General features: G+C 42.1%; 1 protein-coding gene and 1 long non-coding RNA gene across 2 annotated transcripts in view; one reads left to right on the top strand and one right to left on the bottom strand.

The window, feature by feature from the left end:
- Positions 1–8,726: 8,726 nt before the first annotated feature.
- On the bottom strand, positions 8,727–26,244 carry LOC118498842. Its single transcript, XR_004901323.1, has 3 exons — positions 26,234–26,244; positions 25,955–25,964; positions 8,727–8,903 (listed from the first exon to the last, which is right to left on the bottom strand). It is a non-coding gene; the product is annotated as an uncharacterized LOC118498842 (long non-coding RNA).
- Positions 13,642–27,134, top strand: part of LSG1 (large 60S subunit nuclear export GTPase 1) — a 31,626-nt gene continuing 18,133 nt past the window's right edge. The window contains exons 1-5 of the mRNA XM_028505198.2: positions 13,642–13,992; positions 15,466–15,592; positions 20,691–20,811; positions 20,990–21,076; positions 21,614–21,700. Of these exons, the coding sequence (XP_028360999.1) occupies positions 13,894–13,992; positions 15,466–15,592; positions 20,691–20,811; positions 20,990–21,076; positions 21,614–21,700 (521 nt within the window). The 5' untranslated portion in view covers positions 13,642–13,893. The remainder of the gene's footprint in view (positions 13,993–15,465; positions 15,593–20,690; positions 20,812–20,989; positions 21,077–21,613; positions 21,701–27,134) is intronic.

Raw genomic sequence — 27,134 nt, 5'->3', positions numbered from 1 at the left:
AAACTCTCCACCTTCCCTTGCTGTTTTGGAAGATGGAGGAAGGGGCCAAAAGCCAAAGAACACAAGCACCTCTAGATGCTGGAAAAGGCAAGAACTAATTCTGCCCCATACCTTCCAGAAAGGACACCCTATGACACCTTGATTCTAGCCCAGGGAGACTGGTGTTGGACTCCTAACCTGCAGAACTGTAAATTTGTGTCAGGTTAAGCCAAGTTTATGGTCATTTGTCACAGCAACAACACACCTCCCATCCAGCCATCTTTTCTCTCATCTTTACTCTATTTCCTCTCCCACTCCCCATTTTTCATGCCCTGAAACTTCACCACTTTTCCAAAGCTGTGCACTCCCCATCAGAGCCAAGCAAGGGACCTGGTGCTTCCCTAAGAAACCTGAGGCAGCTACAGCTACTTTTACTGTGTGCCAACCCAGCACCACCTCACTTAGCCACGTCCACACCCATTCTCACCTCTCTCCTCCAGGCTCAAAAGTTTTTCTTCCCTTGTACCTGTCCCCTCAAATCCATCCTCCAAACCACAAATCTGACCTCATACCTTTTTCTAGTATAAGCATCCAGTGGCTTCCCACCAACCACAGGTCGCGGGCTCTAGTTCTCAGGAAAACACCTGAGGATTTTCAGGTCTGGCAACTACCTGCCTCTCCAGCCTCATTTATCACTTCTCCTGGCCTTGTAATTTCTGCACTCACCATGCCCAAGAGACTGTTTCTTGTTTTCCGGCCATTCTTATGCGGTTCTGTTTAACTGGAATGATCTCCTCCTGCCACTTCTCCTGGCTGACCCCTTCTCATTTTTAAAGAGCCAGCTCAGGTTCCATCTTCTCCAGAAAAATGCCTTGGCCTCTCTAACTCCTTTTCTGTGCTCCCCTGTGTATGCCTGTACTTCTGCTCTTGCCTTGCTTGTTGTAATGGCATCTTTGTCTGCCTCCCTCACTAGACTGTGAGCTCCTCGAGGAACGTGACTATGCTCAGTTCACCCTCTGCCCACAGCTACTAGCACAATGCCTACCAAGTCGGTACACCATAAATGTTTCTGGAGTGAACAATAACCTTAGGTTTATTTTCACAGTGATGAAACTATCAAAAACAGACTGTCAGAACTGAAGGAGGGCCCCCTGACAACCATTGTTCACCACCGCCCCCCAGGTTTTGCAGTTGTGGAAATGAGGCCGTGAGAGTGATGCACATGGGCATACAGCTATTTAGCAGCCAAATCAAGATTAGGACCCATGTAGCCTGACTCTAAATTCAGGGCACTTTTCTTCACCTGAACATAAAGCCAGAGGCTTTTAAACACATAAATGATGTGTAGAACACACATTCTATACTCTCTCCTCTTCTGTGAAGGGCTGTGTTTTGGGACCTTATGGGTTTGTTGGATAGGCTGGGCCAGAGCAGCCCTTATCCACTAAATATCCTTCTTCCTGTGACCTAATGGCTGCCACTCACTGGGCCCTTAATCAAAAGACCTTGTGCCCTGGCCAGGTAGCTCAGTTGGTTAGAGCATCATCTGATATGCCAAGGTTGTGGGTTTGATCCCTGGTCAGGGCACATACAAGAACCCATCACCAATGGGTCGCATCCTGGCTTTCTTCATCAAGGTGGAGGAAGTGAACACCAGGATACCCACTGGAAGAGGGAACCCAACAACAAAGGAACCACTAACAGATAACAGCAGAAGAAGGTGAAGGAGGGAGTAGTAACCACACAAACCTCAATCCAGGACTTATCTGGAAATACAACTAAACAGTAGAGACAGTACCCAATACAAACAACTGAACAAGATTTCTTTAAACCTTGTACACACAGAAGAACCAGCTTCAACACAACCTGCCCTCACCAGCACAACAAAATACAGAAGGTGGTGGACAGAGTGTCCCACATTAACCAGCTGGTGGGAAGGAACCACCAAAGAAAGACTCAACAACAATCAAAACCCGAAGGCAAACACAAAGCCAACTTAAACGACAGCCCAAGACCAGTGAGCTTGGGGGATCAAGGAAACAGCACCACTGAAACTCACTGCTACTCTACTAAAGAAGTTCACAACATAAACCCAGGGAGCCAGAACAGATCAATATAAGAAGCTGAGGTGAACAAGAAGAGTCTCACAAACAATGGGAAGACAAAGAAATAATCCCCAAATGAAAGGAAAGGAGGAAGCCTCAAAAAGAATGCTAAATGAAATAGAGGCAATTCAACTATCAGATATTGAATTCAAAGCAGTGATTGTCAGGAAGCTCAATGAGCTCACAATGAGCTACAAGAAACTACAGGGAAGCTACAATGAACTCAATGAAAACTACATCAGCATAAAAAAGGAAATAGAAACTCTCAACAAGGGCCAAGAGGAAATGAAGAATACAATTTCTGAACTGAAGAACACAGTAGAAGGAATGAAAAGCAGGATCTATGAAGCAGAAGATCAGATCAGCGAGCTAGAGGACAAAGTAGAAGAAAACACCCAGAAAGAGCAAGAAAAGGAAAAGAGGCTCAGAAAAAATGAAGAGGGATTAAGAGAAATGCAAGACAATATGAAATGTAATAATATCCGTATAATAGGGATACCAGAAGGAGAAGAAGAAGAACAAGGGATAGAAAACCTAGTTGAACAAGTGATGATGGAAAACTTCCCTAATTTGATGAGACAAAAAGTCACACAAATCCAGGAAACACAGAGAGTCCCAATCAAGAGGAACCCAAAGAGGCCCACCTCAAGACACATCATAATTAAAATGGCAAAATTTCAAGACAAAGAGAGAATATTAAAGGCAGCAAGGGAGAAACAGGAAGTAACATACAAAGGGGCCCCAATAAGGCTAACAGCTGACTTCTCAATGGAAACACTCCAAGCCAGAAGAGAATGGCAAGAAACAATCCAAGTAATGAGAACCAGAGGCCTGCAACCACAGCTACTTTACCCAGGAAGGCTCTCAATTAAGATAGAAGGCCAAATAAGAAGCTTCTCAAACAAAAGAAGTCTAAAAGAATACACCTCCACTAAACCAGCTCTGCAAGAGATGCTAAAGGGACTGCTTTAAGGAAAGAAAGGAAAAGAGAGAGTGAGAGAGGATCACACGTACATAAAAGGCAATGAATAAGTACCTATCAATAATAACCTTAAACGTAAATGGATTAAACACTCCAATCAAAAGACATAGAATAGCTGATTGGATAAGAAAACATAACCCACACATATGCTGTCTACAAGAGACCCACCTCAGGATAAAAGATCTGCACAGGTTGAAAGTGAAGGGCTGGAAACAAATTTTCCAAGCAAATGGACAGGAAAAAAAAGCCAGGGTAGCAATACTCATATCTGACAAAATAGACTTCCAAAGAAGGGCAATAAAGAGAGACCCAGAAGGTCATTTCATAATACTCAAGGGAAGAATTCACCAAGAAGACATAAATATTGTAAATATTTGGATATTTTTGGATATATGCACCCAACATAGGAGCACCCAAATACATAAAGAAAATCTTAGAGGACTTCAAGAAAGATATGGACAGCAACACAATTATTGTGGGGGATTTTAACACCCTACTATCAAAAATGGACAGATCTTCCAAACAAAATATCAACAAAGATATTGTGGCATTGAACATTGCCCTAGACGAACTGGGTTTTACTGATATTTACAGAATCCTCCATCCCAAAGAAGCTAAATACACATTTTTTTCAAATGTACATGGAACATTCTCAAAGATTGACCACATGATAGGACACAAAACAAGCCTCAACAATTTCAAAAAAAATTGAAATCATACCAAGCAATTTCTTGGATCACAAGGGACTGAAACTAGAAACCAACCCCAAGGAAAATAACCCAAAACACTCAAATTCATGGAGATTAAACAGCATGCTATTAAACAATGAATGGGTCAAGAATGATATTAGGGAAGAAATCAAACGGTTTTTGGAAACAAATGAAAACAAACTCACAACAACCCAAAACTTATGGGACACAGCCAAGGCAGTCCTGAGAGGGAAGTTCATAGCAATACAGGCCCACCTAAAAAAGTTAGAAACATTTCAAACAAACAACCTAACCCTACGTCTACAAGAACTAGAGGAACAACAACAAACACAGCCCAGAGCAAGCAGAAGGAAGGAAATAACCAAGATCAGAGCAGAATTAAATGACATAGAGACTAAAAGCACAATTCTAAAGATCAATGAATCCAAGAGGTGGTTCTTTGAAAAGATAAACAAAATCGACAAGCCTTTAAGCAGACTCATCAAGCAAAAAGAGAGAAAACCCAAATAAACACAATCAGAAATGAAAGAGGAGAGATTACAACAGATACCACAGAAATACAAAGGATTGTGAGAAATTACTACAAAGAGCTGTATGCCAAGAAATTTGAAAACCTAGATGAAATGGACAAATTTCTAGAAAAATATAATCTTCCAAAACTCAATAAAATAGAAGCAGAAAGCCTGAACAAACCAATAACAGCAAAAGAAATTGAAGCAGTAATCAAAAAACTCCCAACACACAAAAGCCCTGGACCAGATGGTTTCACAGGAGAATTCTACAAAGCATTTAAGGAAGAACTAACACCTATCCTTCACAGACTATTTCAAAAAATCCAAAAAGATGGAAGACTCTCAAACTCTTTTTATGAGGCCAACATCATCTTAATTCCAAAACCAGACAAAGACATAACAAAGAAAGAAAACTACAGGCCAATATCGCTGACGAACATTGACGCTAAAATCCTCAACAAGATACTGGCAAACCGCATCCAACAGTACATTAAGAAGATCATACACCATGACCAGGTGGGATTCATTCCAGGTATGCAAGGATGGTACAATATTCGTAAATCAGTAAATGTAATACATCACATAAACAAAAGCAAAGACAAAAACCACATGATCATATCAATAGATGCAGAAAAAGCATTTGATAAGGTACAGCACCCATTTATGATAAAAACACTCAGTAAAGTGGGAATAGAGGGAGCATTCCTCAACATAATAAAGGCCATATATGAGAAACCTACAGCCAACATTATACTCAATGGGCAAAAATTAAAATCTTTTCCACTAAGAACAGGAGCAAGACAAGGATGTCCACTTTCACCACTTCTATTCAATATAGTACTGGAAGTTCTAGCCACAGCAATCAGACAAGAAAAAGAAATAAAAGGAATCCAAATTGGAAAGGAGGAAACAAAACTGTCACTGTTTGCAGATGACATGATAGTGTACATAGAAAATCCTATAGACTCCACCAAAAAACTGCTTGACCTAATAAATGAATTTGGTAAAACAGCGGGATACAAAGTCAATATCCAGAAATCAAAGGCATTTCTGTACACCAACAATGAAACAGCAGAAGCAGAAATCAAGATAAAAAATCCCATTTGAAATAGCAAAAAGAAAAATAAAATACCTAGGAATAAACCTAACCAAAGAGGTAAAAGACCTGTATTCAGAAAACTACATAACACTGAGGAGAGAAATCAAGGAAGACACAAACAAATGGAAACATATACCGTGTTCATGGATTGGAAGAATTAATATCATCAAAATGTCCATACTACGAAAAGCAATTTACACATTCAATGCAATACCTATTAAATTACCAATGGCATATTTCACAGACATAGAACAAACACTTCAACAATTTATATAGAACCATAAACGACCCTGAGTAGCTGCTGCAATTTTGAGAAAGAAGAGTAAAGTAGGACGGATCACAATACCTGACACTAAACTATACTACAAGGCCACTGTAATCAAAACAGCCTGGTACTGGCATAAAAACAGGCACATGGACCAATGGAACAGAACAGAGAGCCCAGAAATAAACCCAAGCCTCTACGGTCAATTAATATTTGACAAAGGAAGCAGCAACATAAAATGGAATAAAAATAGCCTCTTCAACAAATGGTGTTGGGAGAACTGGACAGCTACGTGCAAAAAGATGAAACTCGAGCACCAACTTACACCTTATACAAAAATAGATTCAAGGTGGATAAAAGACTTAAATATAAAGCGTGACACCATTAAAGTCCTAGAAGAGAACGTAGGTAGGAAAATCTCAGATATTTCACGCAGAAACATTTTACTGAATTGTCTCCTAGAGAAAGGGACATAAAGGAAAGGATAAACACATGGGACCTCATCGAAATGAAAAGCTTTTGCACAGCTAAGGAAAACAGTATCAAAATAAAAAGAGAACCAACTGTATGGGAAAACATATTTGCCAATGATACCTCAGACAAGGGTTTAATCTCCAAAATATATAAAGAACTTACATGACTCCACTCTAAGAAGACAAGTAACCCAATTAAAAAATGGGCAAAGGACTTGAATAGACACTTCTCCAAGGAGGACATACAGAAAATCCAAAGACACATGAAGCGATGCTCAATATCGCTAGCCATCAGAGAGATGCAGATTAAAACCACAATGAGATACTACTTCACACCAGTCAGAATGGCCATCATAAACAAAGCAACAAACAACAAGTATTGGAGAGGATGTGGAGAAAGGGGGTCCCTAGTGCACTGTTGGTGGGTCTGAAGATTGGTACAACCACTATGGAAAGCAGTTTGGAACTTCCTCAGAAAACTAAAAATGGATCTGCCTTTTGACCCGGCAATTCCATTGCTGGGACTCTATCCTAAGAACACTAAAACACCAATACAAAAGAACCTTTGCACCCCGATGTTCATAGCAGCACAATTTACAATAGCTAGGTGCTGGAAGCAACCTAGATGCCCATCAGTAAATGAATGGATCAAAAAACTATGGTACATTTACACAATGGAATTCTATGCAGCAGAAAGAAAGAAGGAGCTCATACCCTTTGCAACAGCATGGATGGAGCTGGAAAGCATTATGCTAAGCGAAACAAGCCAGGCAGTGAAAGACAAATACCACATGATATCACCTTTAACAGGAATCTAAACAACAAAACAAAAAAAAACTAGCAAAATATAACCAAAGACACTGAAATAGGGGATAGTCTGACAGTGGCCAGAGGGGAGAGAAGAGGGAATTTCAGGGGGGAATGGGTAGGGTTTACAGGAACAAATTTGGAGGACACATGGACAAAAACTAGGGGTGGGAGGTAATGGGGGGAAGGGGGAGGGTTGGGTGGGTGGGCTGGAATGGGAGTAGGGGGGAGAAAACTGTACTTGAACAATGATTAAAATAAAAAAAATAATAATAAAAAAGAATCACCAATGAATGCATAAAGAAGTGGAACAACAAATTAATCTCTCTCTTCCTCACATTTCTCCCCCTCTCCCTCTCCCTCCCTACCTCATTTCCTCTCTCTCTAAAATCAATCAATTAAAAAAATTTTTAAGCATTTTTTAAAAACACAGTCCCCTTGTTCCTGGCTCTCACTGCCACCAAAGAGGTTAGAGTCAAGCATGACTGTCAAGGTCATACTAAGACTTTGGTCCCCTTGGTGGTCAAGATCATGCTCAGGTCCATGAGAATCTGGTGGCCCATTGGGTTCCTCTGCTCTGCCCAGGACCCTCGACCTCTCTGGGGGTTTGACTTCAACAACAATGAGAGTTATAGCAGTTCTTATTTCTCAGGAAATAGTATAATAGTATAAATGTGTACAGTAAATACTTGGAGACTTTAAAGTTGAGAGTGGAGAGGATATTATGCAACCTATCTTTAGTTTATCTTTTGTTTTTGCATTCTGTCTGGGCATGTGGGCCTGGCACATCTTTAGCTAGGCTATGCACTTGAGCTGGCAGAGAAGCAGCTATTCAATCACAAATATTAACTGTCCTGGTCTCTCCCCACTAGGTGGTGGTGAGATGCACGTGATCTCACCCTTAAAGAGGGCATAATACGGTATTCACTGATGCAGAGTGGACTTGAGGAGGTATTTTGGGTATGCTGCAGGAGATGAAACACAGGTACAAAAAAGTCTGATCTATGATCATGAAGTCTGAGCTAAACACAGAACACTCTAGTGGTTCAAAGGGAAAAATAACTTCTAGCCAATCGGTAAAGAGATGAGGGGGTGGGCTTCATGCTTCATTGAAGGATGGGCAGGTTGCTATGGACAGAGGCGGAGGCAAGTAGTCCAGAGGGAGAAAATGCCTCACAAATACAAAGGCTGGTGCTGAACGTTTACGACTGAGGCAAAAGCAGGGAACTCAGGCTGGATGGTAGTTCACAGTGCCCTCAGCCCTCACATGGCAAACAGGGCGGGATGTGATCTTCTCCCCAGGTTACCGCACAGGGTGAAAATCCTCATGTGTTTTCCTGAGAACTAGAGTCTGCCCACTGACTATGTGTCAGACAGTATGTTAAATGCTTCTGGATGTTTCATCCTCATAAGAGTGTTGTGGAGTCCACGGCATTCTCTTCATTTTACAGAGGAAATGGGCTGAGATTTGAAGGAGTTAAGAAATTTGCCCAAGGTCTCCAAAGCCTACGCTCTCTGTGTTTGAGTCAGGTCAGGGCCTGACCCTAGAGACCTCTGACTAGCCAGTGGAGGTGTCTCCCGAGCTGTGGTGGTGAGTCACTGGAGGCATTTGAGCAGGGGCATGCCATGGTCAGAGCCAGAGCTCACATCCCAGCCCTGACTCACTGAGGGTCCCAGAGCAAGCTGCTGCCCCTCTCTGGGCCCTCACCTCCCTGTTTATGAGCTGAGTAATTCCCTTCCGGTTAGAAGATTGTAAGAGGCTGTTTGGTTTCCTGGGGCTGCCATAACAAATTACCATGAGCAGGGTGGCTTAAAACAACAGAATTTTTTTCTCTCACAATTCTGGAGGCTTAAAGAAAGAGGCATGTTTCCTTGCTCTTCCTAGTTTCTGGCAGTTGACTGCAGTCCTCAGCTTACAGACAAATCACTCTAATCTCTGCCTCCGTCTTCACATGGTGTTTCTCTCTGTGTCTTCTCTGTGTGTATCCAAGTTTGAATCTTCTTATAAGGATATCCATCAGTGAATTAGAGCCCACTCTAACCCAGTATGACACTGTTCAGCCCAACACAGGGGCCATGACAAGAAGTTGCTGGAGTGAGAGAGGAGCAATAGACAAATCAGATGTTTACACATTCCAGAGGTCACCACACCGGCCAAGCCTCCAGAAAGGTTCTCACCACAACCTTTGTTTGCCATGAAGCCCCTCTTTTCACGGGCTGTTTACTAGGAATGTTTGCCACCTGAATAAGACCGAGGCAGAAATACAAAGGCATGAGAAGGAAAAGTGAGACCGAGAGCCTTGCAGGTGAGCCTTTCTCATCAGTGCCACCAGAGGCAATGACCAGCAAAGAAGGAGTAGAGTGGTTTGTCCTCTCTGAAGGTGGAAGGAGGAGAAATCCCTATCCCTGCATGGTTAGCTTTAATGCAGAATCCTTGGATGGTGACATTTCCATTCATAGTAATAGTATTTGTAATTAATGATGATTGAATTGGCTAGAGGGTGGTTCACAGTGCCCTCATCCCTCACGTGGCAAACAGGGCAGGATGTAATCTTCTCCCCAAGTTACCACACATGGTAAAAGTGCTGCAAGCCAGCCCAGGCACCCTTTCTGAAACCACTATTGTTCCTGTTACCTTAGATTGAAGGTAAGGTGTCTCTTAAGCACCTCAGTGGTCCTCTATTTCAATACCCACTATGAACTATGAACTTGCTTTAGAACACTCTGACATTTGGTTATTCAGCCTTTGCTTGAACCCCTCTGGAGGCAGGGACCTCACTGCTTTAAAAGGCTGTCTATTCCACCCGTGAACCACTGTGACTGCAAGAAGGCTCAAACAAATTGAACCTAAAATTGTGACTCTGTACTTTCTCCCCACTTGTTCTAGTTCTACTTGCCTTGTCTCTACTCAGAACAATCTTCCGTCCCTTCTGTATTTCAGTCTTCACATAAATAGCAACTGGCCCCCACATACCCTGGGAGTCTTCAAGTTTTCCTTATTCCTTCACCATCCAACTTGACATACTAACACTTAATAAATTTGTCAGTGATTTAAGGGGAAGGGTCACGTTTAGAAAAAAAAATCCCAGTGGTCAGAAGGCCTTTGTGGTGGAGTAGGGTCTAACTGGTAGTATCATTCATAGCTCCATCACTGACCAGAGCTGTTTTGCCTTGGGTGAGTCCCTTGGTCAGGGAGATGACCACTAAAATGTAAGCTCTTGGGGCAAAATGGGGCCTTGAGGGAAGGGAGTTTACCCAGTGCTAACTCCCAAGAGTCTAGTGATAAATCAGTGAAGGAATGAATGAATTAAAGAAATCTGGTGCTTTCTATCTGCAGATTTTAGAGTTGGTGATTATCAATTTTACTTCTAGCCTCCTTTACCTTGTTTTACTTTGCTTAACTTTATTGGATCTCAAAATTTACAACTAGGCCTGGCCAGTGTGACTCAGTTGGTTGGATGTTGTCCTGTAAACTGAAATGTCACAGTTTGATTCTCAGTCAGGGTACACACCTGGGTTGCAGGTTTGGTCCCTGGTCAGGGCTTGTGCTAGAATCAATCGATGTTTCTCTCCCTCTATTTCTCCCTCCCTTCCTCTCTCTCTAAAATCAATAAGACTGTCCTCGGGTTGAGGATTAAAAAAAAATTATAACTAAAAGTTCAGAACAATAGCAATGCCCTTTCTAACTTGACCATTGTGAGGGAAAAATTAATCTCAAAATCATCTCTAAATTACAGACCCTGGATACTCCACATATAACTACAAGGATTGGGGTAGAATTCATAGGTGCAAATACAGTGTGCATAGAATCTTGTAGTCTGCATCACTAAAGCAAGAGGTCTTTTACATTCTTCATTGCACACACAATGACTTGCAATCAATGAAGTAGCAATCAATGTTTGATTGAAGTGACTCAATGATTTATGATAACCATTTTCAATAGGATAAATAGAGAATGACAGTCAAAGGAAGTTTCCTTACTGATTCAGTGGCTCTGCAGTGACTGGCAGACTTATTTCCACAGTTCCCAGCCTTATGCAGACTGCTTCAATGTCCTTGTGGGACACGGTGGTATGGAGAGTGGGAGAGGGGAGGGGCAGGGCTGCAATCTTGCCTTGGAACAATTTTTCTTCCACTGACACATTTTTGCCAAGGGCTGAAAAGAAAAGACAGAAACCCCACTCACTTTCAACTCTCCCTTCCCAGGCTGATGTAGATCCCAGAGGCTCAACAATGTGGAGTTGGAGCGAAAGTTACTTCAAGGTTTGTTCCCAGGTGTGGGTGTCCTGGTTGTAACTACATTTGTTTAGCCACAGTAAATCAAGTGTTATGTAACATCACAAATGAGGAACACTCCCTGTGTTGCTTTTTGGAAGCTGAATAGGAGGCTTCCAACCCTGAAATCAATGCATCCTCCTTCAGGGGTCAGCTGTTTAGAGAACTGTGGCTTCATCACGAGGGGTCAGCCATGTGGGAAATCAGGCGGACCTGATCAGTCTTCCAGACATAAACCCAGTGTAGGAGTGTCCTGACAAGGTGATGAGGGAAGTCTGGCTGGATTGCCTTGTTTCCTGAAGTGTGTGGGTGGAATGACTTCTACAGCTGGAGGGTAAGGACCTGGACTGATTCATCTTTGCAACCCCCTCACTTGGGCAGCAGCCAGCACCTTGCCCCACCCTTTACCACTGCCGTCATCACTCTCCCCTCATTCTCGCTTGGTCCTCTGAATGTGGACCCATGATCTTATCAGCACCTTCAATTCCCTTCCCCACTCTTCTCAATGAACTAGCATCATTGAGTCAATTGTACATGGGTCAATTGTACATCTGCATTCTCACCTACATAAGCCAGTTGTTGGGGAAAAATTTGTTCAGCTGTAAAAATTGGTATGCCACAAACTACTAGGCAATGAATGACCTTGCAGCATTATCTTATTTGCTACCTCTATACGACAGGATTGTTATCCCCACTAACCAGATAAGAAAACTGAGGCTCTTCTTTCTCTATGGCAGATTTGAGGAACATCTTGGGGAAAATATTAAATTTATGCCTTATTTGTCAGTTATGAACTGCTATTTTAATCTTACAATGTCAGTGTCTTTTTTGACTCCCCACCAGTCTTAAAATATTAAGTTATAATTTTATTTGGTCAAGATTTTTTGGAGCCCATGAAAATGACTATAGAAACCCAAAGTGTTTGCTTTTCCGAATCAAAGTGACAAAATCTGGAAAAGGAGGGTGAAGAACTGACTGACCTCTAAGGATGAGATGGCAGGTTTCTTTCATATCATCTCCTTATTATTATTATTATTATTATTGTCATTAGAATGTAAGTCATTTAAACTTACTTTATGATTTTATCTTTAACTGCTATGCTGCAAAAGAACTATCTGCTTATTCTCTTCTATGAGTCTTCTCCATTTCACTTCTGGAGATTATGTTCACAATTTTTTTAAAGATATACTGTTTCTGAGTTGAGAAATGGGAAAAACCATGTTCTGATGCATTCCGTTACTGATCTGCATGCACTGAGTTCCCAAAGCCTATGCAGTACACAGTGTGGCCTTGGTAGGAAATCCAGAGATGGGTGGATGATATGGTCCCAGTTTTGCATGCCTCTAACTTGCTGTGACGAAGTTGTAGCCAGCCCACTTCAGTGTCTTCATCTGCATCACAGGAGAGTAGACTTAATCTTGCTACTCAAAGCGCCGCCCATGGGCCAGACTGGCAACATTAGCGTCATCTGGGAGTTTGTTAGAAGCACAGAATCCCTGGCTACATCCCAGACCTTGTAAATCAACATCTGCGTGTTACAGAGATTTCCAGGAGGGTTCATATGCACATTAAAGTTTGAAAAGCACTTGGTTCAAAATACATGTTAACAACCCTCTCTCTCTCCTTTCACCAGGAACATGTAGCATAGCTGATAGGACTTGGGTTCGACTTCAGACACCACACATATCCCACCTGACTTGAGCACGCTGCTTCCTCTCCAAGCATCGTATCACTGAAGTGGTCCACCTGATTTATGAAATGTAGGTAAAATGCCCAGCACCTCTAGGACCCCAACCTGACTTTTTATATTCCCAATTATAGGGCACTAACGGTAAAGTGAGAACAAAAGCCCAGGCTGCAGAGCAGAGCCGCCTCACTGTTTTCACTTTACTTACAGGAAAGTTTTAATACAATTATAACTGGAAAATTTAAACTTTTTAAAATTATAGTTGACCCTTGAAAAAGGCGGTAGTTGGGGCGCCAACCTCCAGGGGAGTAGAAAATCCTCCTATAACTACTATGTGAAATAAAGCTTTTAAGTCAGATCCTGTTGGTTTCCCTGCAATTTTGCCAAGCTCTGGAAGCATTATTCATCCTTTCGTTCCTAACTCCTAACGAGACAGGGCTTTTTTCCCTCCCCAATAAGCAGCTCGGGAAGACTAAGAAAACAAAAAGCTATTTAGATGCTAGGACTCCAAGCAGTGAGACCAAACCTTCGGACGCCCGCTGAACACCAGAGCCCAGGGGCAACGTAACTCGTGCACAGGCTCTGTAATACCCTTCCCTCGAGTCCCCGCCTCCTCCCGACGAAAACAGCAGGGAGGCGGGGTTAGCACCCCGAGTACCCCCGGCCCTGTTTCCTAGCTCTCCCGGTTCCTCGCCGGACGCTGAAGACCGACGCACGAGTTTGGAAGGTACCATGCTTCGATTCAACCCCTCTTTCAAAGTTCGAGCTATTACTAGAGATAGCTATAGAACATTAAGTTATCAGAAAACTTGAGATTTTTTTCTACGGGGATGGCAAACTCGAGACATAAGGAGGCAGTTTTGAGCAAGTTATCTCTGTTTATGTTCCACGTGGGCCTTCACTACTTGGGCTCGCTCATAACGTCACTTCCTGGGGTCCGGCGGTGGAATATCAGAAAACGTGCGCGTTTGGCAGAGAAAGTTGGGCGTTTATGTTGCAATGGGCCGCAAAAAAGCGGCGGGTACTGGATCCCTCGGCCGGGCACTTATCCGCCATCAGACTCAGCGGAGCCGTAGCCACCGTCACACCGACTCCTGGGTGAGACAGATCTTGTCATCTTTCTCAGCCTTTCGGTCCGGCTGTGAGCGTGAATGCTGCGAATCCTGATAGGGTTTTGAAGGATGAGTACGTTTCTCCCAGGCCGATAAGCAGGTCCTCTTTACGGAGGGACAGAGGACACAAAGGTGGAGGCTTAAAAGTAAGACTAATGTGATGAAGCAGGAGTGAAATCTCGAAGAGCCTTTATGTCAGGGTAACAGTTTGGTGTTTGTCTTACAAGTCATGGGAGCGTTTGGAAGTGAAAGACACAAATTCTACTTCTTTTTGTATTAATTAGTTCAAAGAAATGACCCTCCAAGAGTGGCTGGTTGCTACTAGAAATCCAGCGTATCTAATTCCTGCTTGACCCTTGTTTTTTCCTAGTAGTGGCCCTTAAAGATGAACACTTCATCTCCAGAATGTGACTGGCCCATTGTTTTCCCAGGGCTAGAAAAGATCATAGTTTTATGATCTTGAGAAATGGGCGAAGTGGTTTGATTTGTGCTTGCTATTTTGACCGTTCAGAACCCCAAGTATTTGGGACAAGAATCTGCTAATGTCATAGGTGTCCCTGGGGCTAACTGTCCATGTGCCACTGGTTTCCATCCATATAATATGCAGAGTAAGCCTCATTCAGGGCTCTTTTGGGCTCATCAGGTCAGAGTTTCTCTGGACGTTAGATTACTGATCATTTCAGTGGATTTGGAAGCAGCTTGTCATTAATGTAGCCTTTAGGAAGTTCTGGGGGGATTTAATATGAATTCTAAAGAACTGGATTCTAATCCTTATTCTGACCTTTGCTGATTCTGTGGCCTTGGGCAAACCTTTTAACCTTCAGTTTTGTTTTCCTTTTATTTGTACCTGTACTGAGCATGTAGCTAGAGTGGTGTTTTTCAACTCCTGGTTGTGTCTGGAAATCAGTTAAGGAGGTGGCAACTAGTGGTTTTTTAACCCAACAAAAAAAAATTCAAAATATCAGTGTGTTACATGTAGTAAGGTAACTTCATTGGATTCTTTTTATTATTATTATTATTATTATGTTACTCCACTGAGTGGTACACAATTGTATCATTATGTGTATCACAGCATTTGGGTCACTGTGTAAAACTTACTCTGGGGCTCATCAAAATTTTTCACTACTCTGTGGCTGCCAGGGCCAGAGAGTCTGTGTTCAAATTCTACCTCTTTTCACTTACTAGTTACAACTCTAGGTAGTTTATTTTTTATCTATTTAAGCCTGTTTCCTTATCAGGTAAAATAGACATTAAAATTTACTTCAAAAGATTTTGAAAATTAAATGAAAAAATGAGGTAAGAGAGTGCTCCTGTAAATGTTAGTTATTACTTAGTATTGACTCTAAAGCTCCTGACGTCATACTCAAGACAGCAGAATAGTTAGTGCCTTGGGGGTTTGAGTGTTTGGATGTCCAAAGCAGAAGAGAGGAGCTGTATTTTCACCCTGTTTCGTTCATAGTTGCACACAAGTGAACTCAATGATGGCTATGATTGGGGTCGCCTTAATCTTCAGTCGGTGACTGAGCAGAGCTCCCTTGATGACTTCCTTGCCACTGCAGAACTTGCAGGAACAGAGTTCGTAGCTGGTAAGTTGTTTATTGCCGAGGGTTTGTGACAATGGTCACATTTCTGTCTTTGCTGACTAGATACAAATAAATGTACTTGGAACTGTTTTGCAGACCCTACTAAACTCATAAATGAGCTGCCTTTAACACACGGGGAGATATCCCAGAGGCACTGTGGGGAGGTCCAGTGGTCCTCAAGGTGTGTGCTATAGAATGTGCCACAGCTTTAAAATTCAGCTCTGAAAAAACACTTCAGATTATGCAGTATCATAGCAAGTTCAAGAAACTCAACCTCTCATAGAAAAAAAGACCAGTCAACATTGTGGTGGACAATACTAGTATTTTCCAGGGTGTTTTCTGATACCACTGTTAAAAGCAAAATTCTGGGTCTGCCGCTGTTACTTAGGTAATTTGAATTGTATTTTAAAATACTTCTAACACATTATAGTGAGTTTTTCCATGCATGTAATTTAGTCACTTCTCTCCCTTTTTTTTTATATGTGTTTCTGAGCACTTGGAAAAGTACCTGGCACAGAGATAGCATTATAAATTATTATTTCTGTTGCTCTTTTATTGTAGATACTATTAAGTTGTTTAGCAGATTGACTCATTTGTTCAAAATGCTTTTGTTTAGCCTCAGCTACTCTTAGGCAGTGTACTGGCTATTGAGAGTACAGTGTTGAATAAAACAACTTTTGGTTCTGCAGAATTTTGTCTTAGATGTTATGAAAGAAGTCTGTAGCAGGCAATGGGGTCACAAAGGATGGAGTTTGTATTCACTTCTATTTAAAAGAAGACTAGGGCTGGTCAAGGAAAATTTACGCTGAGGTGGAGTCTCAAGAGATAAGTAGATGTTAGAAGAAAAGGTGAAGTGACACAGGATGTTATAACACAGGCAAGCAGAGGTCTCCAGCTAAGATGAGAGCATCAGCCTGCATTGTTCAGAAAATGGGTAGAAGTTTGGCCTTACTGGTCCTTAAAGTGTGGAGGGACAGGAAGCAATATGCAAACACTGAGGAGGTGGGTGAGTGCCAGGTCCTGGAGAGAATAAGGGCTTTAAAGGGGTCTTTGAGGGCTTTAAACAAGTATTAAACATAATTTCTTTTCTTTTCTTTTAACATTACTGGTGAATTTTACGAAGACCAGTTAGGAGACTTGTTTTAGTTCAACAAGAGAAGCAGGCCCGTAACTAAAATAGTGATAGTAGAAGAATGAAGAAAAGAACAGGAGCACTATTGTGAGGGAGCTATAAACCAGACTTTGTGAAGAGGGTGGACTAAGTGAAGAAGAGTAAGGAGAGGTAGAGCCAAAATTGAAGGTGAGAGAAGAAAGGAGTGGAAGGAAAGGAAGTAGAGTTAATGAGAGTGTTGTACTCTTTTGAGATATTTGACTATGGCAGGGTGAGATTGAGAGAGAAAGAATGTTTGTGAGTGTGCGTGTAAGATGGAGGTAAATATTAGCATGTGCATAGGTTATGGTGTGGGAGCCGTAGAGAGGGAGAGGTTAAAAATACAGCAGCATTTGGCTTGGCAGTAACTGTTAAAACATTTAACATACATATTCCTATGCCCAGCCATTTCCACTTTTCAGTATCTATGCGAGAGCAGTAGTTTTTGGATTTTAGCGAACATCAGAATTACCTGGAAAACTTGGGACAAAGATTTCTGGGCTACTTTTCTAGAGATTCAGTAGATGTGGGTTGAGCCTGAGAATTTGCATTTCTAACAAGTTCTCAGATGATGCTGTATTTTAACAGTGAATACTTGGAAACAACCTACATGTTCAATTGGTGGAAAAATGGCTAAGTAAACGATGGTATGGATGTGCTGTGCAATACTATTCGATAGTTAAAAGGAATGCAGTAAGTGTCTGAGTACTAACGTGAAGGATCTTCAAGACCAATTATGAAATGAAAAGACCAAGTTTCCAAGTTGCAGAATAGTGCATATAGTATGGCACCATTTGCATTTTAAAAACCTGACCTGGGTACTAGACTTAATGGGATGCTCACTTTGTAAGTTATGTAAAAGTCTGATCATGACGTTGTATACCTAAAACTAATTAAAATACTGTATATCCACTGTAATCGAAAAATTAAAAAAAATATTTTTAAAAACTGACAAATCCATGTATGTGTGTGGGGGAAACTTGGAAAGCTATGCATTTAATCAATAATCTCAAGGGAGGGAACTGGGATTGCAGGAGGAGGGAAAGGGGATTGGGGGTTGGTCAGAGAAAAGTGTGCCTTTATGGTTGAATTTTTTACAAAGAGAGTTGATGTATTCTGTAAATGTGTAAGTAAAAGTTAATTTTTAAAACCATGGAACAAAATAGAGATTAGTGAGGAAATGGAGCAAAGTTTGACTCTGGAAGGAGGTGGGAACAGAATGCGATCAAAAACAAAGTTGCAGGGGTACGCTTCATGTGAAAGGAGCGTGGCGTCCTCCGAAGCTGAGAGAAGGAAGAAGGAAGCTGAAGGGGAGCACACACGTTAGAGATGTGTGGGTCAGCAGTTGAGAGGCTGCATATCTAATAGTTTGGATTTTTCTCTTGGTAAGATAGGAGGCCTTCTTCTGAAAGGAAGTGGGCAGAGGAGAGGAGTAGGGAGTTGAAGGACAGTATTTACAATTTAGGGAGTGAGAGGAAAACCATGAACATAGAAAGACTTTCTTCCTTCTGTGGAAAATCCTAAGGACTTAGCTGATGTTGAGCCCATACACTTGTAGTGATACTGATAGTGTGATACAATAAGAAATTATATATTTGGTCTTCTGTCTGGGTTCTTGACATGAAAATTTCAAAATTACCTTTGGAATCTCTGGTGTGATTACAGTGTCTTTTTGTATGCTCTGGTAATTGGTGGTTGGGGGCCCCTGGGGAACTTCAGAATGAGGGTTGGTCTTTTAAACAGAATGGGGCATAATTAGACCTGGAACTTGCAGCCCCACCTCTGGGGAGGGGAGTGGGTCTGGAGATACAATTACTAATGGGCAATAATTTAAAAAATCGTGCCTACATAATGAGACCTTCATAAACCTTTTGAAAATCCATTAAATTTCTTATTAACATTTATTTTAAACCTTCCCTTTCTTTTCATTAATAATGTAAAGGTGATAGAACTTTGTTCACAATTCTCTGTGGTCTGCAGACAACACTGGCTGCTATACACACAGGGACAGTGATCTCTAACCTGGAGACTGCAAGTCTCAGCCGTCTGTGCACCCCAGGACTGCATGTGGGATTGTGTGCATGTGTGTGCATTTGTGCATTTGTGGATGTGGTGATGGTCTGTAGTTTTTCAGTAAGTTCTCATACGAGTCCCTGACCTACAAAGGAGTGCCGAATAATGGCAAGTATGAATGCTTGCTGGGGACGCTACTTTTTAAAAGATGGCACTCATTCCTTATTTTCAGTAAATAAGGGAAGGTTTGGTAATGTAATAACATATATATTTGGTCTTCGTCCCCAGCTCCTGATACAAAAAGCTGCTAAAATCCTTACAACTTCTTGAGTGATGGGGGCTAGAAAGTGTTTGTGCTATGAGGTGGTTAGTGGGCCCTCAGGTAACTTCTGCGTGGGTGGGGAGGGGCTGATTCCCACGGGAGCCAACCTGGTGATTAGAGTGTGGGAATTTTCAGGATATACCCGCCCCCTACACACAGCCTCTGGAGATGCTGACGGTTGAGTTAATCACCACTGACCAATAATCATTCATGCCTACATGATGAGGCCTCCATAAAACCCATTCATGGATTTGACACCTGAAGTGAAATGGTGGGACAGCCCTTATACCTGTGGAGTCAGGCAGAATACAATTAAATTGCAGGGCACGCAGCTGATGTGTGGAGAGTTGGAGACTCGGTTAGTGGTGTGGGAAACCCACATACTGGGTGTCAGAAGTGTTGGTAGTAAACACAGTTCAGAGACCAGTGGCTGCATTGTTGAATGGATACTTGGAGCAGCACTCATGGCGTCTCTGTGGAAATGAGGAGAAAAGACAGTTGGCTGTACCTAAGGCTGGAGATTTGGGAGTGGGTGCAGTGGAGTAATGAGTGCGGATGTTCAATCAGTGGTCGAATGTGTGTGCTGTATGGTTTTAGCCAAACAGGGAAAGAAGTGAAGCTACAAACTGGATGATGGCCTGGGAGAAGAGTAGAGAATCAGAGGGCTAGAGGTATTTACAGTGGTTGGACGTTGGGTGGGAGATGGCCACTGGAAGGAGGGATCAGTGTGAAAGAATTACCAAATGTATGTAGCTTGAAGGTGTGTGCTTTGACTGTTGACTGAGGATGGCGTCTAAGAGAATGGTGGTTGAACTCTAGGTTACTAGACTGAGCAGACCAAAGTCCTAGATGGTGTTGGTCTGAGAAGGGTGACAGACTACACTTCACCTAAAGGTCATTAGGAATGTTGCTGAAGATGTCATGTTACCTTTGAATAGGACCTTCCCTTGCCATTTCGGTAATAAGCTTAGCTGGCTTTATAGGTTCTTACTCAGTGAGGTCACCTGCCCAAGGAGACCAGGGGGCTGTGTGTGGTGCATTGGCATGGCCTGGAGCAACTCTGGAATGGCTGCTGGGGCAGGAGAAGGGCGGGTAGTGGAGCCCTAGAATAGAGGTCTCTGTAGTTTATACATGGACTTCAGATTTATCTTATTATTTGAACTCATACAGCATTAGTCGGGTGTTCACCATAAGTATCACGTCAGTTACAGCAGCGCAGCAGTTCACCATTTCTAACTGGAGGGAGACTGCTGCATCCTGGCTTCCCCGCCCGTTCCCACTGGCTCACAATTCTCCCTACGCACAATGAAGGGATTGGTTGCAGTGAATCTTTACAATTGCTTCCCACTCTTACTGCATTTAGTGTATGGAGTGTTATAAAATTAGTACTTGAAAAAATGGTTGACCTTTTGAAAACTTTAATAAAAATCTTTTTTTCTTTCTTTTGGTAGAAAGTTTCATTTGGAAATTATAATTTATCCAAGACTAGAAGAATCTAAATCAAAAAAGCTTAAATTCTGTTTTAGGTGCTCATATTTTTAGTTACTGAAGTAATGACTGACATTCACTATCTATATCACCTCTTAAGTAACAATACTTTTCTGTTCTATAAACAGAGAAGCTTAACATTAAGTTTGTGCTTCCTGAGGCCAAAACTGGACTGCTATCTTTCGAGGAGAGCCAGAGAATCAAGAAGCTCCATGAAGAAAACAGACAGTTCTTGTGCATACCAAGGAGGTGAGTCGAACAACAAAGTGGGACGTTACAAGGCACCACAAGGCCACTGAGCAGAAGTTTTTTAAGGTGGCGTACACTTTTTTCCTGCTAGCTTCTCTCAGCAGCCATTATTAATCCACATCTCCTGTTTTATTTTGGTAACTCACGTGGAATTTTCTTTTCTCTGTGATTGTTTCAGACCAAAGTGGGACAAAAACACTAGTCCTGAAGAACTCAAACAGGCAGAGAAGGATAACTTTCTAGAATGGAGACGTCAGCTTGTCCGGTGAGTGTTAGCCTATTTGAAGATTTGCCTTGAAATTCCAAGTCAGACATTTTGGTGTGTTTGCATGGCTGTTTGCATTGCATTTTAAAATCTTGATTCTTTACAAAGAAAAATGGTACATATCTTCTTTTAAGTACAAATTGGTTTGCATGCAGACAGCACTGCTGGCTGCATGGGAAGCCTTGCACGGAGGCGGTGGGTTGGCTGGTCCGCTCCGTATCTGTTCTGTCCTTTGTACTCTTCTCCAGCCGTGGTCACCCCGGGGGTGAGCACTGCTCTCCAGCCTTCCTCCTGGAGGGAGGAGGTGGATGCCTTGGAGAAACGTCACTTTGTGTGATAGATAACCTTTCAGGGTTTAAATAGATTAAGTGTAAAACTTGAATTTGTTTTTCTTTATTGCCTCAGCAGAAAGTATATAAAAATAATTTGACAGCATTTGTGTACTTGCTTTTTAATGCATTGTGTTCAACTATTTATATTACTCAAAACCTTCTGTTATAATCTGGCAAAGTTATAAACCTGTCATTTTAAAGCCAGGCTAGAAGAGGAACAAAAGCTGATATTGACTCCATTTGAAAGAAATTTGGACTTTTGGCGCCAGCTCTGGAGGGTGATTGAGAGAAGGTAAATGACCACTAAAGGGTGGTGAAGTTGTCGTATTGTGTTGGATTTTGGTATTAATACATGTTTACAGGCCCAGGGATTTGGGGCGGGGGTTAAGCTACGCAAAGGGCTGTTGAGAATTATTATGAAAACTGAAAATATGATACTGTATTTTTTAATATAGATGGTTTTTGTTATTAGATGAACACATTGACAGGCTTGTGAGAATGGTGAACGTTTTCTGTAAGATGAGTTCTGAAGCAACTGTAGTTATTTCAGCAAATCTATATTGAATTTCTGCTGGTGATATGGAAAACATGGGTGTGAAAAGGGATAGGTGCCTACCTGCAAAGAGAGGGTGAGGGGGCGAGTGAAGAGCCAGGCACCAGGGCATGCAGATGAACGGAACGCAGTCTTCGAACTCAGGTGAACCTGCTGAAGTACAAAGCGGAGTGCAGTTCCTGCTTCATTGTGGAAAGAAAGGAGGTAGGCCGAGTCACAGCAGGAGAAGGACCAGTTGGTAAAGGTTGTGGGGGAATGAGATGATTTATTCTAATTGGGATTTGAACTTGAGAAATTAAGAATGGGAGATTTTTGGTCTTTTTTTTATGTCCTGATTGTTAGATATTGATGAATCTGCTTTCTCCAGTCTCACCTCTTGGTATAACTAAGCGATTTTCAAGTAGTCCACTGCAAAAATTTTGAAAGCATGCAGTGCCTGACTGTTTTGGCAGGTGCACTAGCCTCTCTACCCTTAGATTGTCAAATTAAACAATGCCAATAGCCAACACAATAGCCATCCAGTGTGAATGAATCAAAATGACGCCTATTTTTTTGGCAGATTGGCAAAAACAGTTATTGGGTGTGCCGCAAATTTTAGTATTAGTTTATATGAGATGAAGAAGGTTGAAAATAATTGCTATAGTTAAAAGGTTTTTGTTTTCTTCAGAGTGTCTGAATTATTTACAAGGACTCCATAAATAAAGCTTATATTTGAAAAGATGATTTTTAACAAGGAAGCTTCAGGTTGTATTTTTTTGAAATCCATAAAATACACCAAGTGAGAACATTAGGAAACAGGATGTTTTACTGGTTCTTAGAAAAGGTTATTTGTTCATTCAACATTGTTAGGAAAAAAATACAGACAAAATGCTACTTGGATTAAATTTGTGAAACAGGCGGGTGTGGTTGCCTGGTTGAATGCAACAGGGGAATGTCCTAAGGGATCCCTGTTCAGATTGATTTCAGGCCCATCCCCCACCCTTCAGAACTAGATCGGATGCTTCTAATCCTGAGCTTTCTCTGGGACACTGGGGCAGGAACAGGCTTGCTTCTTATGGGTTTGACATTTCTTAGTTGCTGTTCTTTCTTTCTCTTTGTCCTAATGAGTTCCAGCCTTTCTGTTCATTTTTTTTTTTTAGGTTTTGAGAGGGAGCAGAGATAACCATGTGTGTTCTTCCATATCAACAGGATGGCCCTTTACCCACTTTTTATGCCCCTAAATAAGTGATTGGTTTCCCTAGCATGAACCTGTGCTTGTGAAACTTTTAGTATCAATTGGACTATAGTATTATTTGCTTTACTTTTCTTAAGTGATATTTCTCTTTTTATAAGAGGGAACATATTTCTACTTCATTGCATATAGTATATTTTATTCTTTAATTATACGTTATTGTTTATGCTATTACAGTTGTCCCAGTTTTTCCCCCTTTGACCCCCTCCACCCCCCACTCCCTCAGGCAATCCCCACAGCATTGTTCCTGTCCATGAGTCAAGTGTGTAAATTCTTTGGCTACTCCGTATCCTATCCTGTATTTTACATCCCCATGGCTATTCTATAACTGCTTATTTGTACTTCTTAATCCCTTCCCCTCTTCACTCATTCACCCATACCCCCACCCCAAACCTGGCAACCATCAAAACACTTTCTGTATCATGATTCTCTCTCTGTTCTGCTTATTTGCTTAGTTAGTTTGATAGAGTCAATTGTTGATTAAATTCATAGTTTTGTTCTTAGTTTTGAACATTTGTTGTTCATGTTTTGATCTTTCTCTTAAATAAATTCCCTTAACATTTCATATAATAATGGTTTGGTAATGATAAACTCCTTTAGTTTTTTCTTGTCTGGGAAACTCTTTATCTGCCCTTTGATTCTAAATGACATCTTTGCTGGGTAGAGCAATCTTGGCTGTAGGTCCCTGCTTCTCATGACTTCGAATATTTCTTGCCAGTCCTTTCTTGCCTGCAGAGTTTCTTTTGAGAAATCAGCTGACAGTCTTATGGAAACTCCCTTGTAGTTTACTAACTGCTTTCCTGTTACTGCTTTTAAGATTCTCTCTTTATCTTTAACCTTTGGCATGTTAATTATGATGTGTCTTAGAATGGGTTTCTTTGCATCTATCTTGTTTGGGACTCTGCTTCCTGGACTTGCATGTTTATTTCCTTCATCATTAAGGGAAGCTTTCCTTCATTATTTTTTGGAATAGATTTCTAATTTCTTGCTCTTTCGCTTCTCTTTGTGGCACCCCTAGAGGCAAAAGTTGGATTTCTTAAAGTTGTCCCACAGGCTGCTTACACTATCCTCATTTTTTGGATTCTCTCTTCTTGTTTGATTGGTTGTTTTTTGCTTCTTTGTGTTCCAAATCATTGATTTGATTCTCTGCCTCATCCACTCTGCTGTTGTTTCCCTATAAATTGTTTTTTATTTCAATTAGTGTATCCTTCATTTCTGACTAGATCTTTTTTATGCTGTTGAGGTTCTCACTTTTTTTTAATCTTTTTTTAAAGATTTTATTTGTTTTTAGAGAGGGAAGGGAGGGAGAAAGAGAGAGAGAGAGAGGGAGGGAGACAGAGGGAGGGAGGGAGAGAGAGAGAGAAAGAGAGAAACATCAATGTGCGGTTACTGGGGGCCATGGCCTGCAACCCAGGCATGTGCCCTGACTGGGAATCGAACCTGTGATACTTTGGTGCGCAGCCCGAGCTCAATCCACTGAGCTCCGCCAGCCAGGCCTCACTAACTTTCTTAAGCATCCTTATAACCAATGTTGTGAGCTCTGCATCTGATACATTGCTTATCTCCATTTTGTTTAGTTCTTTGTCGGGAGTTTTGATTTATTCTTGCATTTGGGCCATGTCTCTGTGTCCTCGTTTTTGTAGCCTCCCGTGTTTGTTTCTGTGTATTAGGGCTGCTTTGACTCCCTGTCCTGGTAATGTGGCCTAATGTAGTAGATGTCCTGTAGGGTCCAGTGGCACAGCCTCCCCCATCACCAAAGCTGGGCACTTGAGGTACACCCTTTGTGTGGGCTGAGTACACCCTCCTTTGTAGTTGAGCCTTGATTGCTGTTGGCAGATCAGTGGGAGGGATTTACGCAGGCCAGTCAGCTGCAAGAACTGGCTGTAACCACTGAGCACCAGCCTCCACCCTCTGTGAAGGATCAGCTGTGCGGGGACAGGCTCACAGTGCGCCTGTGTGGACTGTGTGGTCCACTGGGTGCACAGGCTCTGGGGTTTCCCGGGTGGTGCAGGCCAAAGTTAGCACCCACCTGTGTTTTGCTGGGGCCACCCTGCCTGAGCTATAAAGCAATCTGAGATGGCTGCTACTTGTGCTGGTTGTGGAGAATCCCAGGCAAAGCCAAGCTGTGAATCTAGGCTGGCTGCTGCTAGTGCCAGGCCTGAGGCTTCTTAGCAAGAGGTATAGGGGCTGGGGTCTCACTGAAGCTAGCTGTTGGTTGTTTGAGATGTTTTAGGAAGTTGTGAGGCGTGAACCAAGACCAGTCATTTGTATGGAAAAGCAGCTTGGGGTGGGGCAGAGTCTCGAAGAGTCTCTAGGGATCTCCTGGGCGAGGCAAATAGTGTTAGCCAGACTGATAAGAGTCTCAGATATGACTCTGTGCAGGGAAGTTTCAGAAAAGGGACAGTGGCTCACCTTTCTGTCTGGGAGAAAGCTGTCCCCCAGTTCTCACCTTGATGGTGACACTTCAGTTCTTCCCTTTATACCACTGGTGCCTTTCAAGCTGCTACCCTGGTGCTGAAGCTCAGAGGGAGTGAGTCTGATTAAGCCCGTGTGTAGGTTAAGAGGAACTGCTTGGGACTCCAGAAATTTTTTCCGTGGACTCAATCCCTGCTGGTTTTTGCAGCCAGAAGTTATGGAGGCTTATCTTCGTGGCACTCGAACCTTGGCTGGGGGCCTAGTGTAGGGCTGGGATTCCTTGCTCCTGAAATATCCCTCCCTAATTTTCATCCACCACATGTGGATGAGAGACCAGCCCCTTCCACGTCTGTGCCCCTCCTACCAGTCTGGATAGATATAGTTTCTTTAATTCCCTAGTTCTCAGACTTCCATTCAATTCAATTTCTGATGGTTCTAAGTAATGATTAGTCTGTATTTTAGTTGTAACTTCCATGTGGCTGTGCAAGGAGGCGAGCCATGTTTCCCTGTTCGAATATAGTGTGTGTTACATGGCAGTTGATCTCAGTTACATAGAATTATTATCAATAAAGTGACTACTGCCACATCTTTTAACAGGAAATATGTATTGGTGGGTTCTGTACAACAGATGTCTCCTGTTTGGTAACAGGCAGCTAAGCCATCTGTCTCTGTAATTCAAAAGTAGTTATCAGAAAAGATTGGACATATAACATGTATTGAAATGCAGGAAACTGCTGTGGCACTGAGGGCAGGACCCTGCATTCCATGACGCAGGTGCTTCCACTGCATGGCACCAAGCCTTCCTGGTACACAGCTGGCACTTTTTTCTGCGCCCTAATTCAGCACAGGAAGCAAGCTGTGTTGAATTTGTCGTGTTTTCGTACTGGTGTTTCTAAGCTGATTATTCTTATTATTTCTGCATGTTTAGTAGGTAGATAATATCATTCATTGGACCTTGTAATTTTAGTTCATTAGGCTTTGTCCATTTTTTTGCAGTCATTTCTACATTTACTCTTAAATCATCACAGTATTGACAGTGGCAGATTATTACTTTAAAGAAGAAAATATGAGGATCTGCTTAATTTGAGAATTTAAAAACAATTTATCATAAATCAACAAGTCTGTGAATTCCTTTGAATCACCTAATTATGCTGGAAGTGCAACTACTCTGAAGGAAGTACACTTTGATTGTCAGAAACCTGTCCTGAATGGTGACCGTGATTTCATACAGGTCCTCGGTACTCAGCACGGTTGCAGAAGAGTTAGCTCCAAAAAGGCAAACCAGACATGGATGTGGGGAGGCTCCTGTAAGGGGGTAGGCAGCGCACCTGCATCTTACCCCTCTCCAGTGGCAGTCACAGCTGGCCCTTAGAAAAGCACCTTTCCTATCCTGAAGGAAGGAGGGATCCTCCCAGGGAAGTGGCACATGTATTCATGCAGTGCTGAGCTGCTGTGGTCCCTACCATACTTTTTAGGGATTCAAGGGGCCTGTTCTCAGCTGTAGAAAGTTTTCTTATTGCTGCATCT

The sequence above is a fragment of the Phyllostomus discolor genome, chromosome 2, assembly GCF_004126475.2.
Source record: "Phyllostomus discolor isolate MPI-MPIP mPhyDis1 chromosome 2, mPhyDis1.pri.v3, whole genome shotgun sequence".
NCBI lineage: Eukaryota > Metazoa > Chordata > Mammalia > Chiroptera > Phyllostomidae > Phyllostomus > Phyllostomus discolor.
This window is presented reverse-complemented; position numbering and strand designations above follow the sequence as displayed.